This window comes from Nerophis ophidion, linkage group LG04 (genome assembly GCF_033978795.1).
Source record: "Nerophis ophidion isolate RoL-2023_Sa linkage group LG04, RoL_Noph_v1.0, whole genome shotgun sequence".
Lineage (NCBI taxonomy): Eukaryota > Metazoa > Chordata > Actinopteri > Syngnathiformes > Syngnathidae > Nerophis > Nerophis ophidion.
Genome location: NC_084614.1, coordinates 63,797,978 through 63,812,389, shown reverse-complemented (window position 1 = coordinate 63,812,389; position 14,412 = coordinate 63,797,978). Strand labels below are relative to the sequence as shown.

Below are 14,412 nucleotides of genomic sequence, written 5' to 3'. Positions count from 1 at the left end.
AGCAACCAAAGCGGAGGTTTTGCTCTCGACCCTGCAGATATCCGAGCCTCTGACATGCTTCTCCCCACTGGACGGTTATCCGAAGCTGGAGGAGCTGCAGTTGCTGCTGCAGAACGCCGCAGAGGGTGCCGGTGAACACGGAGGCTATGGAGGTGAGTGTGGCATCACTTTATTGCCCCTCATAGACGACTTAATGTGAATGAAGAAACACATGATGTAGTGAAGAAAATGACAAAAAAAAGTTATTTTCCCTTTACGGTGTGTGTGTGTGTGTGTGTGTGTGTGTGTGTGTGTGTGTGTGTGTGTGTGTGTGTGTGTGTGTGTGTGTGTGTGTGTGTGTGTGTGTGTGTGTGTGTCTGTGTGTGCGCGTGCAAAAGTGAGCAGAAAAAATATAAAGGTGCATCTTGCATGTACAGTCAAGTCCCTCATTTATTGCTATTAATTTGTTCCGGACGTGATAAAACATTTCCGCAAAGTATAGGAATCATAAAGTGAAAATGTAATGTTTTAATTTTTTAAGTTAAATGTGCCATTTTATGCTAAAAAAAAATCTTAGTTTAGGCTCACACATTTGTAGAATTTTATTTTACTATTCGTGATATTTAAGTTTTATTTGCAGTGAGGCGAGGGATGATGTGTTTGTGACTAAGATTCAGAGTTAATGCAAATGAGTGATCAGCCAATCACAAGTGTTCTTCTTGTTTTGTGTTTCAGATCTGCTGTCAGAACTGTCAGACCTGCAGAGTCTCCCCCCTCTGACCCCTCGTATCCCCCCTCTGGCGTACAATGGACGCTTCACCTTTGAACCGGGTTCCTCCACCTCCACCTCTGGCAGCGGCATGTGGCCTGAGCCTCTCCTCAGCCTCTTTAGTGGTTTGGTCAGTGTCACAGCCTCCCCTGCCCCTCCTGCAACCTGTGCAGAAGTTACCGCCTCTTCATCGCAGGTGACGTCGTCGGTGACTTCGTCAGGGTTGACCCAGCCTAGCTTTCGGTCCACCGATATCAACTCGGAGTTCACCGTGCCGCCGCCTGGCGGCTCTGACTCCCAGGTTGCGCCCTTCCTGTCACAGGGGCGTCCTCCGGCCTACCCCACCTCCAGAATGGGCATCCAGCCCGCGGTGCCGTTGCTACCGGACTACATCCTGCCTCAGTCACAGGACCAGGACCAGAAGAAATCTGTTATGTCACAAGGCGGGAATCCCCAACAGCTGCCATTTACGCCACTCTCCACCATCCAGGCCTTCTCCTCTCAGTTCCAGAACCAACAAACTGCACATGCATGCAAGCTCACAAAGCCATGCCGGGGCAGGAAGTTCAGTCACCAGTGCAAAACGTCGCCACAGGAGCGTCCTTATCTATGTCCCGCGGAGGGCTGCGACCGCCGCTTCTCCCGCTCGGATGAGCTAACTCGCCATATGCGTGTCCACACGGGCCAGAAACCCTTTCAGTGTCGTATTTGCATGCGCAGCTTCAGCCGAAGTGACCACCTGACCACTCACATCCGCACACATACGGGGGAAAAACCATTCGCCTGTGCCGAGTGCGGGCGCAAGTTTGCCCGCAGCGACGAGCGCAAGCGGCACACCAAGATCCACCAGAGGCATCGGGAACGGAAAGTGGACGGGAATCCTCCTGCTCCCTCTCAGACTCCTCCTACTTCCTCTTCAGCATGCTCCTCCTCCTACTCTTCACCTGCTCATAGTTCAGCCTCCCCCCCACCGCCTGCACTCTTTCCCCAGTCATCACTAAATCTACAGTCATCCTTCCCAAGCTACCCCAACCTGTACTCCTCTTCCTCCAGCTGCTCCTCTCCTCCTTCATCAGATCGGCCGCCCAGCATTGCCTCTCTTCACAACATCTGCTAAAAAGGAAGACTTGACCTCTGACCTCTCACTGGAACAGTGCAGAAACTTCAAGAACAATCCACAATTTGACATACATTGTTATCTGAATGTAAATATATGCATATAATTATTTTTGTACAAATGATATGCGCAATATTTATCTACTGTGTAGATTTGTTTGTTCACATGCAGGTATGTGGCTTGATTTTTTTTTATATCAAATGTGTTTCTTAACAGGAACAATAATAAAATGTCAATCTTAAATGCATCATTTGTTGCTTGTTCATTGACACTTTCTCTATTACAATAAGCACAAACATGTAAAATTAATTAAACAAAGCAGCACATAACTAAAAAAAACTATTCCGGTATCTGGAAGTATTTTACATTGACAACACAGAAGCAGATTATCAAAATGAAAGGAAATCCCTAAAACGATCATGGTGTGTTTATATAACTGTGTGTGCATGTGTGTACTTTTCCTTGCAGCCAGTTGGCTGCACTAAGCCTATAAAAGCCACAAACCAAATATGGAGTTTCCTCCTTCTTCAGCGGATATCCTTATGCCCATATATGGAGTTTCCTAATGGCTGTCCGACTCAAAGCCCGTATTGTGTGTGCGTGTGTTACAAACCCGGATTACATTCACTTAATTTAATGTCAGCAATTTTTGGACGAGAGCTTGATTTAAATTTCAGGGAACTGAATTTAAGTCATGATCAGTGGAACATTATTGGAACAGAAGCGACACGTGTGCGCGCATGCGTCAAGTGACGTCAGACAGCAAACAAACAGGAATTGCAGGTTGGACTGGATCTTGGGCAATAGACGATTACCAGCACAAGTCTTCCGCCCGATTGTCGCTGAGATAGGCGCCAGCGCCCTCCGTGACCCCAAAAGGGAATAAGCGGTAGAATATGGATGGATAGATGGAAGTCAGAGGAGCAAAACACTTACATTCATACACAACATAATTTTCATTTTACTTAAACGAATGTTCTGTTTTTATGATTTTTTAGATTTTTTATGATTTGTTTGGAACCTGTTTTCAATTTGTGAAATTGTTCGGTTAGTTTTTTGTTGGACAACAGAGGGCGCCGTCCTCCATTTAAATGTGAGACTCGTCCATAAATTCTGGGCCTCACTAATTTTTTTCCACTTTTTGACGTTTTTGGTCAAAATGATTCGTTTACCAACATGTAAGATATCGATTCGGCCTGCGGGATATATCCTACGGAGGGTTTGATTATAGAACGGTTTCCGTAGTGTAGTGGTTATCACGTTCGCCTCACACGCGAAAGGTCCCCGGTTCGAAACCGGGCGGAAACAAATGATTTTTATTTAAATTTTATTAGGATTTTCTTGAACCTCTTACAGTACAGAAATATTTCTGAAATAATTGTTTAGAGTTTTGGAATTCACATTACCAAGACATCAACAAGGAATGAGCTGAACCGTACCCCACCATGAATTAACGTGGACCTTGATCATACTTGCCAACCTTGAAACCTCCGATTTCGGGAGGTGGGGGGCGTGGTTCAGGGGGGGGGCGTGTTTAAGAGGGGAGGAGTATAATTCACCAACTCCAGTATTTCAAATATATATATATATATATATATATATATATATATATATATATATATATATATATATATACATATATATATGAAATACTTGACTTTCAGTGAATTCTAGCTATATATATTTATTTTATTATATGTATAAATAAAACAAATAGTTGAATTTCCGACGGCACCTATCAAATACACAGTAATAAAAACACAGTTGTTCTACTAACTGTACTGTGCTTGCTGGTTACTAAAAAAAAAAACACTTACCTTTCACTATTTGAGTAACCTTTGTTCTGCCATTTGGGTATCGGCGACCGATCTCCGAATCCGGGAACATATCCTTCACAGATTTTGTTGTAGACATTCGCAAATGAGAAAGGGATGTTGCTTCCAGCTATCAGCATAGCCATCTTTGTCTCAGCATAAGTTACACCATCAGGTCTCCGTTTTGCGAGGTGGCCCATAACACTGGGTTGTGACCGATGCTGGGCTGCGGACGCTTTGTGCTTCGCTGACCGTTCATGGCTGAGTATATCCGTTCGGCCACCGTGTTCAATGGAGAAGTCTGTTCTACAAAATTTACAGGCAACATACCCCTTCCCCTTTGAACTCTCCTGGATAAACTGAAATTCTTGTTACCAATCGTTGTGGAACTTGCAAGCATATTTCTTCATTTTGCTCGTCGACTATGTAACATATTGAGTTGGAGTCAATAACCAGGCGACGTGATGAAGTTACGTCTCTTTACTGTGGGCTTCAGAACAGACTCCCTCATGGTTCCTTGACTGCACTTAAATGTAAAATATATGTAGAATATATTTACATATTATTTTATGTACAGCAGATGGCAGTATTGTCCTGTTTAAGAGGGTCACAACATTGCTGAGTCAGGTTCTCATTGAGCTGGAGGGGGCGTGGCCTCCAGCTCCGCCTGAATATCTGGAGATTTTCGGGAGAAAATTTGTCCCGGGAGGTTTTCGGGAGAGGCGCTGAATTTCGGGAGTCTCCTGGAAAATCCGGAAGGGTTGGCAAGTATGACCCCAACTTAAACAAGTTGAAAAACTTATTCGGGTGTTACCATTTAGTGGTCAATTGTACAGAATATGTATTGTACTGTGCAATCTACTAATACAAGTTTAAATCAATCAATCACCAAACCATATTAGTTGTGGAGTTTTATACTATTAATTTGAGTGTTATATACCGCAACCCCGAACGGGACAAGCAGTAGAAAATGGATGGATGGATATACATAAACATACTGATATTAGTATTATGTATTTCTCAAGATAGCGGTCAAGTTATAGTAACTTGATTCATTTCACCCTGAAGGCACCAACAGTGAGAACATATTTGTGTGACACAAAGGAAACTGGCCAAACTCTTCATCATAGATAGCGGTTCTATCAAACAGAAACAGAAACAGAAACAACAAAAACAGAAAAAAGTCAGACTTGGATACAAATGTAAAAACCAATACATAGCACCAACATATAATTCAACATTATAAAGTATGTACAATATTAATGCTAGTTCAAGTACTAGTTCTGAAATTGAATGGTGTTCCCTCAGGCTAACGTACTGTATATTTTGGAGCGATCCTGGATCCTCTATGCAGTGTATACTATAGCCATCAGATATGTTGTCGTAAGTACCACAGTAGCAATCTTCTAAGTTCAAAATAATATCAGGTTGTATAAAAAAAAATATGTATCTGGATTTGAGTTTACTGTGGCTGGTTTAAAGCGTACCACACACACACAAAAAAAACAGTTAAGCAATGACAAAAGAACCAAATTGTGTTCCTCAAGGTTGCATGTATTTTGGGGCCCATTTTTATTGTTTACTCCCAATTCTATCAAAATAAAATTATTGCCACCAGTGGACGTATTGTATGTTCAAAGCGTTGTACAATTGGTGTACTTCATTCAAAGACATTAAAATGTTTTGTTAAAATAACACATCGGGGCATTTTATGTTAATTAATCCTGGAATACATTATATTGCATACGTTTCTAAAGAAAAAAAAAGATGTCTAACAATGAAAAAAGAAGAAATGGTGTTCCCCAAGGCTGTATTCTATGGCCCATTTGTAATGATTTTATAACGAGTGAAAACTAAGTCTTTAAAATATTTTGTTGGATTTTCAATTCTATTTGAGTTTTGTCTCTCTTAGAATTAAAAATGTCGAGCAAAGCGAGACCAGCTTGCTAGTAAATAAATAAAATTTAAAAAATAGAGGCAACTCACTGGTAAGTGCTGCTTTTTGAGCTATTTTTAGAACAGGCCAGCGTGCTATTCATCAGGTCCTTACGGGCGACCTGGTGCCTGCGGGCACCGCGTTGGTGACCCCTGTACTAACTGTACTGTGCTTGCTGGTTACTAAAAAACAACAACAACACTTACCTTTCACTATTTGAGTAACCTTTATTCTGCCATTCGCGTATTGTCGAGCGATCTCCGAATCCGTGAACATCCTTCACGGATTTGTTGTAGACATCCGCAAATGCAAGGTGGGCCATAATACTGGGATGGGAACGATGCTGCGCTGCGGACGCTTGGTCCTTCGTTGACTGACCGTTCATGACTGAGTATATCTGTTCGGCCGCCGTGTTCAAAGGAGAAGTCTGTTCTACAAAATTAAAAGGCAACATACCCCTTCCCTTTCTAACTCTCCTGGATAAACTGAAATTCTTGTTTCCAATCGTTGTGGAACTTGCAAGCGTATTTCTTCATTTTGCCCGTCGACGGTGTATATATTGGGTTGGAGTCAATAACCAGGCGAGGTGATGAAGTTACGTCTCTTTACTGTGGGCTTCAGAACAGACATGCTATTCTGTATACAGTAGATGGCAGTATTGTCTTGTTTGAGAGGGTCACAACATTGAGTCAGTTTGTCATGGAGCTGGAGTGTTCGTGGGCTCCAGCTCCGCCTGAATTTCGGGAGATTTTCGGGAGAGGCGCTGAATTTCGGTAGTCTCCCGGAAAACCCGGGAGGGTTGGCAAGTATGCCTGTCAGACACACTGGTAACCAACCCATGTATACTTAGATGTGCCAATACAGCGGTCATTAGACAGAGTGATGTTGAATGAATTAATTTCACATTCGGACATATCTTCACATCTATAAATTAAAACAAAATAATCAAGGAGTCATCAGCTTTCAGCATTTGCTCTACCATGTCATTCCTTACCTGTCATCAAAGTGACTTGTGACATAATTGGTGCAGTTCAGGTTTTGATTGGTATACTCTAAATCTGCGGTCCAGCAAAACTCCTTCCCCTGACGCCCATAAATGGCCAAAAGTACCTCAATAGTTGCATTCAGGGCTGCACGGAGAAGAACGCGTTACATAAAGTGCAATCGTGGCTGATGATTCGACGTGGTGTGCGAGCTCGAACTTACGACAGTTGATCATCTGGGTCTGACTGTCACAAACGACTGACGTGAAACAGATGCTATTGAGGCAGGTTTCATAATAGTCACTGCAACAACAAAATTCATGCAAATATGCTGAAATGAATGCAAAAAAAAAATGAAGTGTCAGCTTTAATATTTTCTAGTCATGTCTATTTGTAACTCGCCATCCGTTCAAATTCATGTCCTCCGAATGACAATCGAGAGTGTGACGCACCGAGCTAAAAGCCCAAGCTGTTAAGTTATACACACACATATACAGATATATATATGTATATGTATATATATATATATATATATATATATATATATATATATATACATATGTATATACATACATATTTATATATATATATACATACATACATATACATAAACACATACATATATGTATACACATATATACATACATATAAATATATATATATATATATATATATATATATATATATATATATATATATATATATATATATATATATATATATATATATATATATATATATATATATATAGCTGAGATAGGCACCACCACCCCCCGCGACCCCAAAGGGATTAAGCGGTAGAAAATGGATGGATATATATATATATATATATATATATATATATATATGTATATATATATATATATATATATATATATATATATTGGGGTGTGGGGAAAAATCGATTCGAATACGAATCGAATACGTTGTGTGATTCAGAATTGATTCTCTCTTTTTTTTTTTAAATCAAGTTTTTTTATTTTTTTTTATTTTTTTAGCAAACCGACAAACCACTTCACAGCAATACCATAACAATGCAATCCAATTCCAAAACCAAACCTTACCCAGCAACACTCAGAAGTGCAATAAACAGAGCAATTGAGAGGAGACACAAGCACGACACAGAACAAACCAAAAATAGTGAAACAAAAATGAATATTATCAACAACAGTATCAATATTAGTTATAATTTCAGCATAGCAGTGATTAAAAATTCCTCATTTAGATTATCATTAGACATTTATAAAAAATAAAAGAAAAGAACAATAGTGTCACAGTGGCTTACACTTGCATTGCATGTCATTAGCTTGACAACACACTGTGTCCAATGTTTTCACAAAGATAAAATAAGTCATATTTTTGGTTTGTGTAATATTTAAAACAAATTTACATTATTGCAATCAGTTGATAAAACATTGTCCTTTATGATTACAAAAGCTTTTTTTTTTTAAATCTACAACTCTGTTAGCATGTCAGCAGACTGGGGTAGACTTGTCCCCGAATCCACCGGGGACAAGTCAGGTGGCGGCAGCGAATGGAACGCCGCTGCCGCAAAAGTCTAGGTGGGCGATCTCGAAACGGCCACATCCGTGGCCGACGGGGGGGAGGATGCGCTTGGCGACGAGGATGACCAGGGCTCGGCCACATTCGTGGCCGACGTGGAAGTGGGCGTGTCGGCGCCGTCGTCCTGGCGGGCTTGGAAGCAGCGGACGAGTCAGGCGTGGACGCAGCAGCTGACGAGTCAGGTGCGGGTGCTGCAGGCGAAGCAGGCTCGGGTGCAGCAGACGAAGCCGGCGCTGATGCAGCAGATGAAGCAGGCTCGGGGGCTGCAGACGAAGCAGGTGCTGGTGCAGGAGACGAAGCAAGCGGCGGCAGCGTCGTGGAGACGGGCGGCGTTGTCGTCGTCGTGGGAACAGGCGGAGTTGTCGTCGTCATAGAAACAGGCGCTGGAGTGTGATCCAGCCAAGGGTTAGGTGCTGGAGTGTGATCCAGCCTTGGATCAGGTGCTGGAAAATGATCCAGCCAAGGGTCAGGTGCTGGAGTGGGATCCAGCCTAGGGACAGGCGCTGGAGTGGGATCCAGCCTAGGGCCCGGTGCTGGAGTGGGATCCAGACCGGGGTCAGGTGCTGGTGTAAAAATCAGACTAAGACTAGGACTAGGACTAGGAGTCGGACTAGGACTATGACTGTGACTGTGAGTAGGACTGTGACTAGGACTATGACTAGGACTAGGGCTAGGACCAGGACTCGGATTAGGACTAGGACTAGGACTTGGACTATGACTATGACTATGACTATGACTATGACTATGACTATGACTATGACTATGACAATGACAATGACAATGACTATGACAATGACTATGATTAGGACTTGGACTAGTACTAGGACTAGGGATAGGACCAGGACTCGGACTAGGAGTAGGACTCAGACTTGGACTATGACAATGACAATGACAATGACAATGACAATGACAATGACAATGAAAATGACTATGACAATGACTATGATTAGGACTTGGACTAGTATTACAACTATGACTAGGACTTGGACTAGCTACAGGTGCAACCCGTGGTGCAGCTAGCCATGGTGCAGGTGGAGGCAGCCTAGCTGGGGGTTGCGATTTGGCAGGCCTGAATACTGGGGGAGGAAAGACCGGTGGTGGAGGTCTAACTGGGGGTTGCGGCTTGGCAGGCGGAAATACCGGTGCTGGAGGCCGCGCCGGAGGTTGCGGCTTGGCGGGTCGAAAGACCGGTGGTGGTGGCCTCGCCCGAGGTTGCGGTTTGGCTGGGCGCAGCTGTGCTACCTCCGTGCACGAGTCCCCCCCTCAAGAAGCGGATGCCACACGCACTCCCCGTGGTCTGAAATTGTCTCTAGGGGTGGGTGGAGGAAGGTCAGGGGGGGGGTAGACTGGGTGGGAGCCAAAGTCACTGGGGGTGGGACTTCGAAAACCTGAGACTGGGACTGGAATTGTAAAAAAATGTCCTGAAAATGTCTGATTGTGTCATTTAAGTCCTTTGTGGGTGACTGAGGGAACAAATTCTTTAAAAAAAAACTCCTCATCACCACTGTCCTCGGGAGACGTCAAAGGAGTGACGTCATAGCTGCTGTCTGTGTGACTGACAGGCCAGCCGGAGAAGTCTTTGGAAGGAAAACCAAAAGCTTTACAAAGACATGTGAGGTGAGTCCTGGACGGGTTGTAGCTGGCTGTGTACCGGAGGGAGTGATGGTGGGGTTTACGAGTCTGTCGCGAGGCGGAGCCCTTTTCTGTGACTTCCGCCTTCGCTGACGAGTGCGAGCGGGTCGAGGGGGGACATCACCAGACCAGGTTTAGTCGAGCGGGACCAGGAAACCTCAAGGCCCCCAGATCATCTCTTCACCCGGCACGCAACGGAGCGTGCCAGCCTCCATCGCTTGGACTAACCTCCACGTACTCTCATCGAACTCCGCAATTTCCGCCGCGAGAGAATTTCCTTTTGCTCGCTTCCTAATGTGACAGTTCGCTGGCATCGTGGTCGGGTTCGTTCTCTCAATTTTGAATTCGGACTTGGACACAGCGTGAAGGTAAGAAATGAGGATTTATTTACACTAAAAAACAGACTAAGAACAGAAAAACTTGCACTAGGCATAAACAGGCAAAACAAACAGCTAGCATGGGAGCTAGAAAACAGGAAGCTAGCAAGTACAAAATAGTTTTACCACAGTCGGGAATCAGCGTCGTCACCTGTTGCATGGAACAGAAACTAGGAAGCGAGATCGAATGAACAGAAAAGGCAGGCTTGAATAAAGGTGGTAATGACGAGGCAGGTGCGCGTCAAAAACAAAAGGCAGGTGACACTAATGCGTGACTATGGCAACAGAACAAACAGGAAGTGCCACCAGGAACTAAGGAAGTCAAACAACAACAGAATACGATACAAAGATGGAACAAAACCAGAATAAGACATGATTCGGGCAGCGGATCATGACAAATACATAGGATTTCAGCAGGATCTACTGACATGCTAACAGAGCAGTAGATTTTTTTTTTTTTTTAAAGCTTTTATAATTGTAAAGGACAATGTTTTATCAACTGATTGCAATAATGTAAATTTGTTTTAACTATTAAACGAACCAAAAATATGAATTATTTTATCTTTGTGAAAACATTGGACACAGTGTGTTGTCAAGCTTATGAGATGCGATGCAAGTGTAAGCCACTGTGACACTATTGTTCTTTTTTTATTTTTTTATAAATGTCAAATGATAATGTCAATGAGGGATTTTTAATCACTGCTATGCTGAAATTATAACTAATATTGATACTGTTGATAATATTAATTTTTGTTTCACTACTTTTGGTTTGTTCTGTGTCGTGTTTGTGTCTCCTTTCAATTGCTCTGTTTATTGCAGTTCTGAGTGTTGCTTAGTCAGGTTTGGTTTTGGAATTGGATTGCATTGTAATGGTATTGCTGTGTATTATTTTGTTGGATTGATAAAAAAAAAACTATTACAAAAAAAGAGAATCGATTCTGAATTGCACAACGTGAGAATCGCGATTCATATTCAAATTGATTTTTTCCCACACCCCTAATATATATATATATATATATATATATATATATATATGCACATATATATATATATATATATATATATATATATATATATATATATATATATATAGAGAGAGAGAGAGAGAGAGAGAGAGAGAGAGAGAGAGAGAGAGAAAGATAAACATATATATATATACATCATGTGTTTCACTAACATGATATTGACAAAAAAATGTTAACTTAAGCAATCTTTTCCTATCAGTTTTAATTTCTGAGATGTATTATGTAAAAATTATACACTTGTGTTTAACAAACAAAAATCAATTAAAAAAATACCCACTGACCTCTCTGTTGCCTCATTTTCATTCTCCTCTTCGCTTTCTCCTTCAGCGCTTTCATCACTTCCATCGCCCGACTCTTCTTCGTCTTCTGATTCCTCAGATGACGACGAGGACGTTAAATGTTCGGGGGTAACTTTTTGGCACAAAGTCATTGGCAACATGTTAACATTTAATCAGTTTAACCATTACACGAGCAGATTGTTCATAGAGGAAACTCACGAACCCAGTATATAAAAAATATAAAAAATAAAAATAAAAAAAGGCTTCGTTACACATCTTAAAATGTATAAACGGAAAATAAATTAAACAGTACACATGAAAAAAACAGTTTGGGTTGTATTTACCTGACATTATGAGAGTGAAAGCCATCACTGCAACACAAACACACATTTCATGATAGCATTATAATAATATTTATTCTACTATTACATATCACATTAACATGGATTTAGTGTACTCACAGGCCAGCAGAAGTATCAGCTTGAAAGAACCCATGTCAGCGTGAGGGTGAGATCTCCTCGTCAAAATGAGGTCCGACGGAAACGTACACGTCTTTACGACGTTGTCAGTGTCAGCGCTTTATTTGACTTAAAGCTTTCTTTTTCTCATTTTGGTCACATGACTTACACCTGGTGGGCAGATAAATGTTTACCCTCAACAGTCATTTTAGAGTTTGAGGCCAAATGAGTCATCCCCATATGTCTCTTTAAAGCACATATGAAAAAATATTTTTTGACTTTTCATCGTTGTTGTGGTAGTGTCAAGGTTTTATTCTATTGGAATTTTCACAGATCCAATCTTTAATATGGTTTATGCGTACACGTATTCAGTAGTACTTCAGTTTTCGTCAGGACTGGGACTATGGTGTGGATTGTTTTCCCGAGGTGCTAAGCGACTGGATCAGACATGGCGTGAAGGTAATGACATCTTTTAATTTTAACACTCAAAAGTACTACAAAAACAAAGGGTATAAACAAAAAGTCGCACAAAGGAAGAACTATGGACATAAAACAGAACTTGCAAACTATGGCATGAATAAAGAAAACTTACTTGGAACGAGAAAAGAGCATGAAAAAGAGCAGCATGGATCATCAGCATGAATAGCAAGGGTGTGCAGAGGGTGATGTCGCCGGGCTGACTGCCTGGCTACTACAGGCTTAAATAGTGATGTGGTGATTGACAACAGGTGCATGAGTCTAAATGAATCAGGTGCGTGACATGAGGACAGGTGAAGACTAATGGGTTGTCATGGAAACAAAGCAGGGCGTGAAAAAACATGAACTGACAAAATCCAAAAACCAAACAGAACATAGCCAAACTAAACATGATCACCAGGACATGACATTTTCGGAGTTTCTTTGAAAGTGACTTAGTGTAACACTCTGACAAACATCCTGTGTCTTCCTGGATTTTGTAAAGCTCTTCATTTTAGTTTTGACAGAAGTCTTAATCAATAAATATTTTTCTGAATAACAACAAAAGCAGACTTTAGATGAATGCCGAAGCAGAACAATACATAACAGTGTCAGTCGCAGAAAAATCCATTTTTACCGCCAGTTACATTATACATTGATGTAAATAGCAAATACAATGGGATCCAATGTGGACATAGTATTTGGATCACTTTTTGCATATTTTTACATTATATTTCAAAGATTCACATATTATGTTCTCTTCAAAGAAAAAACTTGTTTCAAGTTCAACCCATGTGCAATGTAGAATATCATACAATTGTGTTGTTGGTATTGGTCCCATTGTTACTAGATGTTTCTCATGTTACTGTATTGTTATTTGGGGGGGGAGATCCATTTAAAAGTCTGGAAAAAATTGGACCTTGTTGGCCTAATACAGGGGTCAGCAACCCAAAATGTTGAAAGAGCCTTATTGGACCACATATACAAACAAGTAATTGATCTGGAGCCGCAAAAAATTAAAAGACTTACAGTACATAAGTGTTATAACGATGGCAACACATGATGTAAGTGGCTAATGAGCTATATTAGCCTACTATCAAGATGAGTATGTGCCGCAGGCTGACGCAAATCTTCGTTGACAGAAATAATGAAATGTATTATTTATGCTACACCTTTTTACAACATTTGAAAACATTAGTACAACTTCTCAGGGGGTCGAGATAACTTCTGGAAATGCCTGCTGTAGGACGGCCATTGGTATATAGATGTGTGTGTCCAAGTTAAAGGAAACATCTGGCTGTCTTCTTCTAGTAGTATTGTTACAATCTCTGCAAGATGGGTAACGTTACCTGTGGTCTGGAACAACATGGCGCACAAACAACTATCAGAAATGAGCCGGCATGGCGTAGTGGGTAGAGCGGCCGTGCCAGAAACCTGAGGGTTGCAGGTTCGCTTCCCTCCTATTGACATCCAAATCGCTGCCATTGTGTCCTTGGGCAGGACACTTCACCCTTGCCCCCGGTGCCGCTCACACTGGTGAATGAATGATGAATGAATGATTGGTGGTGGTCGGAGGGGCCGTAGGCGCAAACTGGCAGCCACGCTTCCGTCAGTCTACCCCAGGGCAGCTGTTGCTACTGATCTAGTTTACCACCACCAGGTGTGAATGAATGATGGGTTCCCACTTCACTGTGAGCGCTTTGAGTATCTAACAATAGAAAAGCGCGATATAAATCTAATCCATTATTATTATTATTATTAGAAATGCAGCCAATATTACATACAGACAATGTGTTATGAAACATGGAAAAATAAAATACAATTATAAAAGTAAAGGAAATTAAATATACCTACAAACGAGGCATAATAATGCAATATGTACATACAGCTAGCCTAAATAGCATGTTAGCATCCATAAGCTTGCAGTCATGCAGTGACCAAATATGCCTGATTAGCACTCCAACACAGAACGATAACATCAACAATGCTCACTGTGGCGGGGAAAGGGGTGGCCTGCGGATCTGC

At 41.7% G+C, this 14,412-nt stretch overlaps 1 protein-coding gene and 1 non-coding gene across 2 annotated transcripts in view; both read left to right on the top strand.

The window, feature by feature from the left end:
* The window catches only part of LOC133551729 (early growth response protein 1-like), a 2,417-nt gene extending 309 nt beyond the window's left edge, over nt 1-2,108 (top strand). The window contains exons 1-2 of the mRNA XM_061898749.1: nt 1-152; nt 715-2,108. The exon at nt 1-152 is cut by the window's left edge and continues 309 nt beyond it. Of these exons, the coding sequence (XP_061754733.1) occupies nt 1-152; nt 715-1,865 (1,303 nt within the window). The 3' untranslated portion in view covers nt 1,866-2,108. The remainder of the gene's footprint in view (nt 153-714) is intronic.
* A 992-nt stretch (nt 2,109-3,100) lies between these two features.
* On the top strand, nt 3,101-3,173 carry trnav-cac (transfer RNA valine (anticodon CAC)). Its single transcript has one exon. It is a non-coding gene; the product is annotated as a tRNA-Val (tRNA).
* The last annotated feature ends 11,239 nt before the right edge of the window (nt 3,174-14,412 follow it).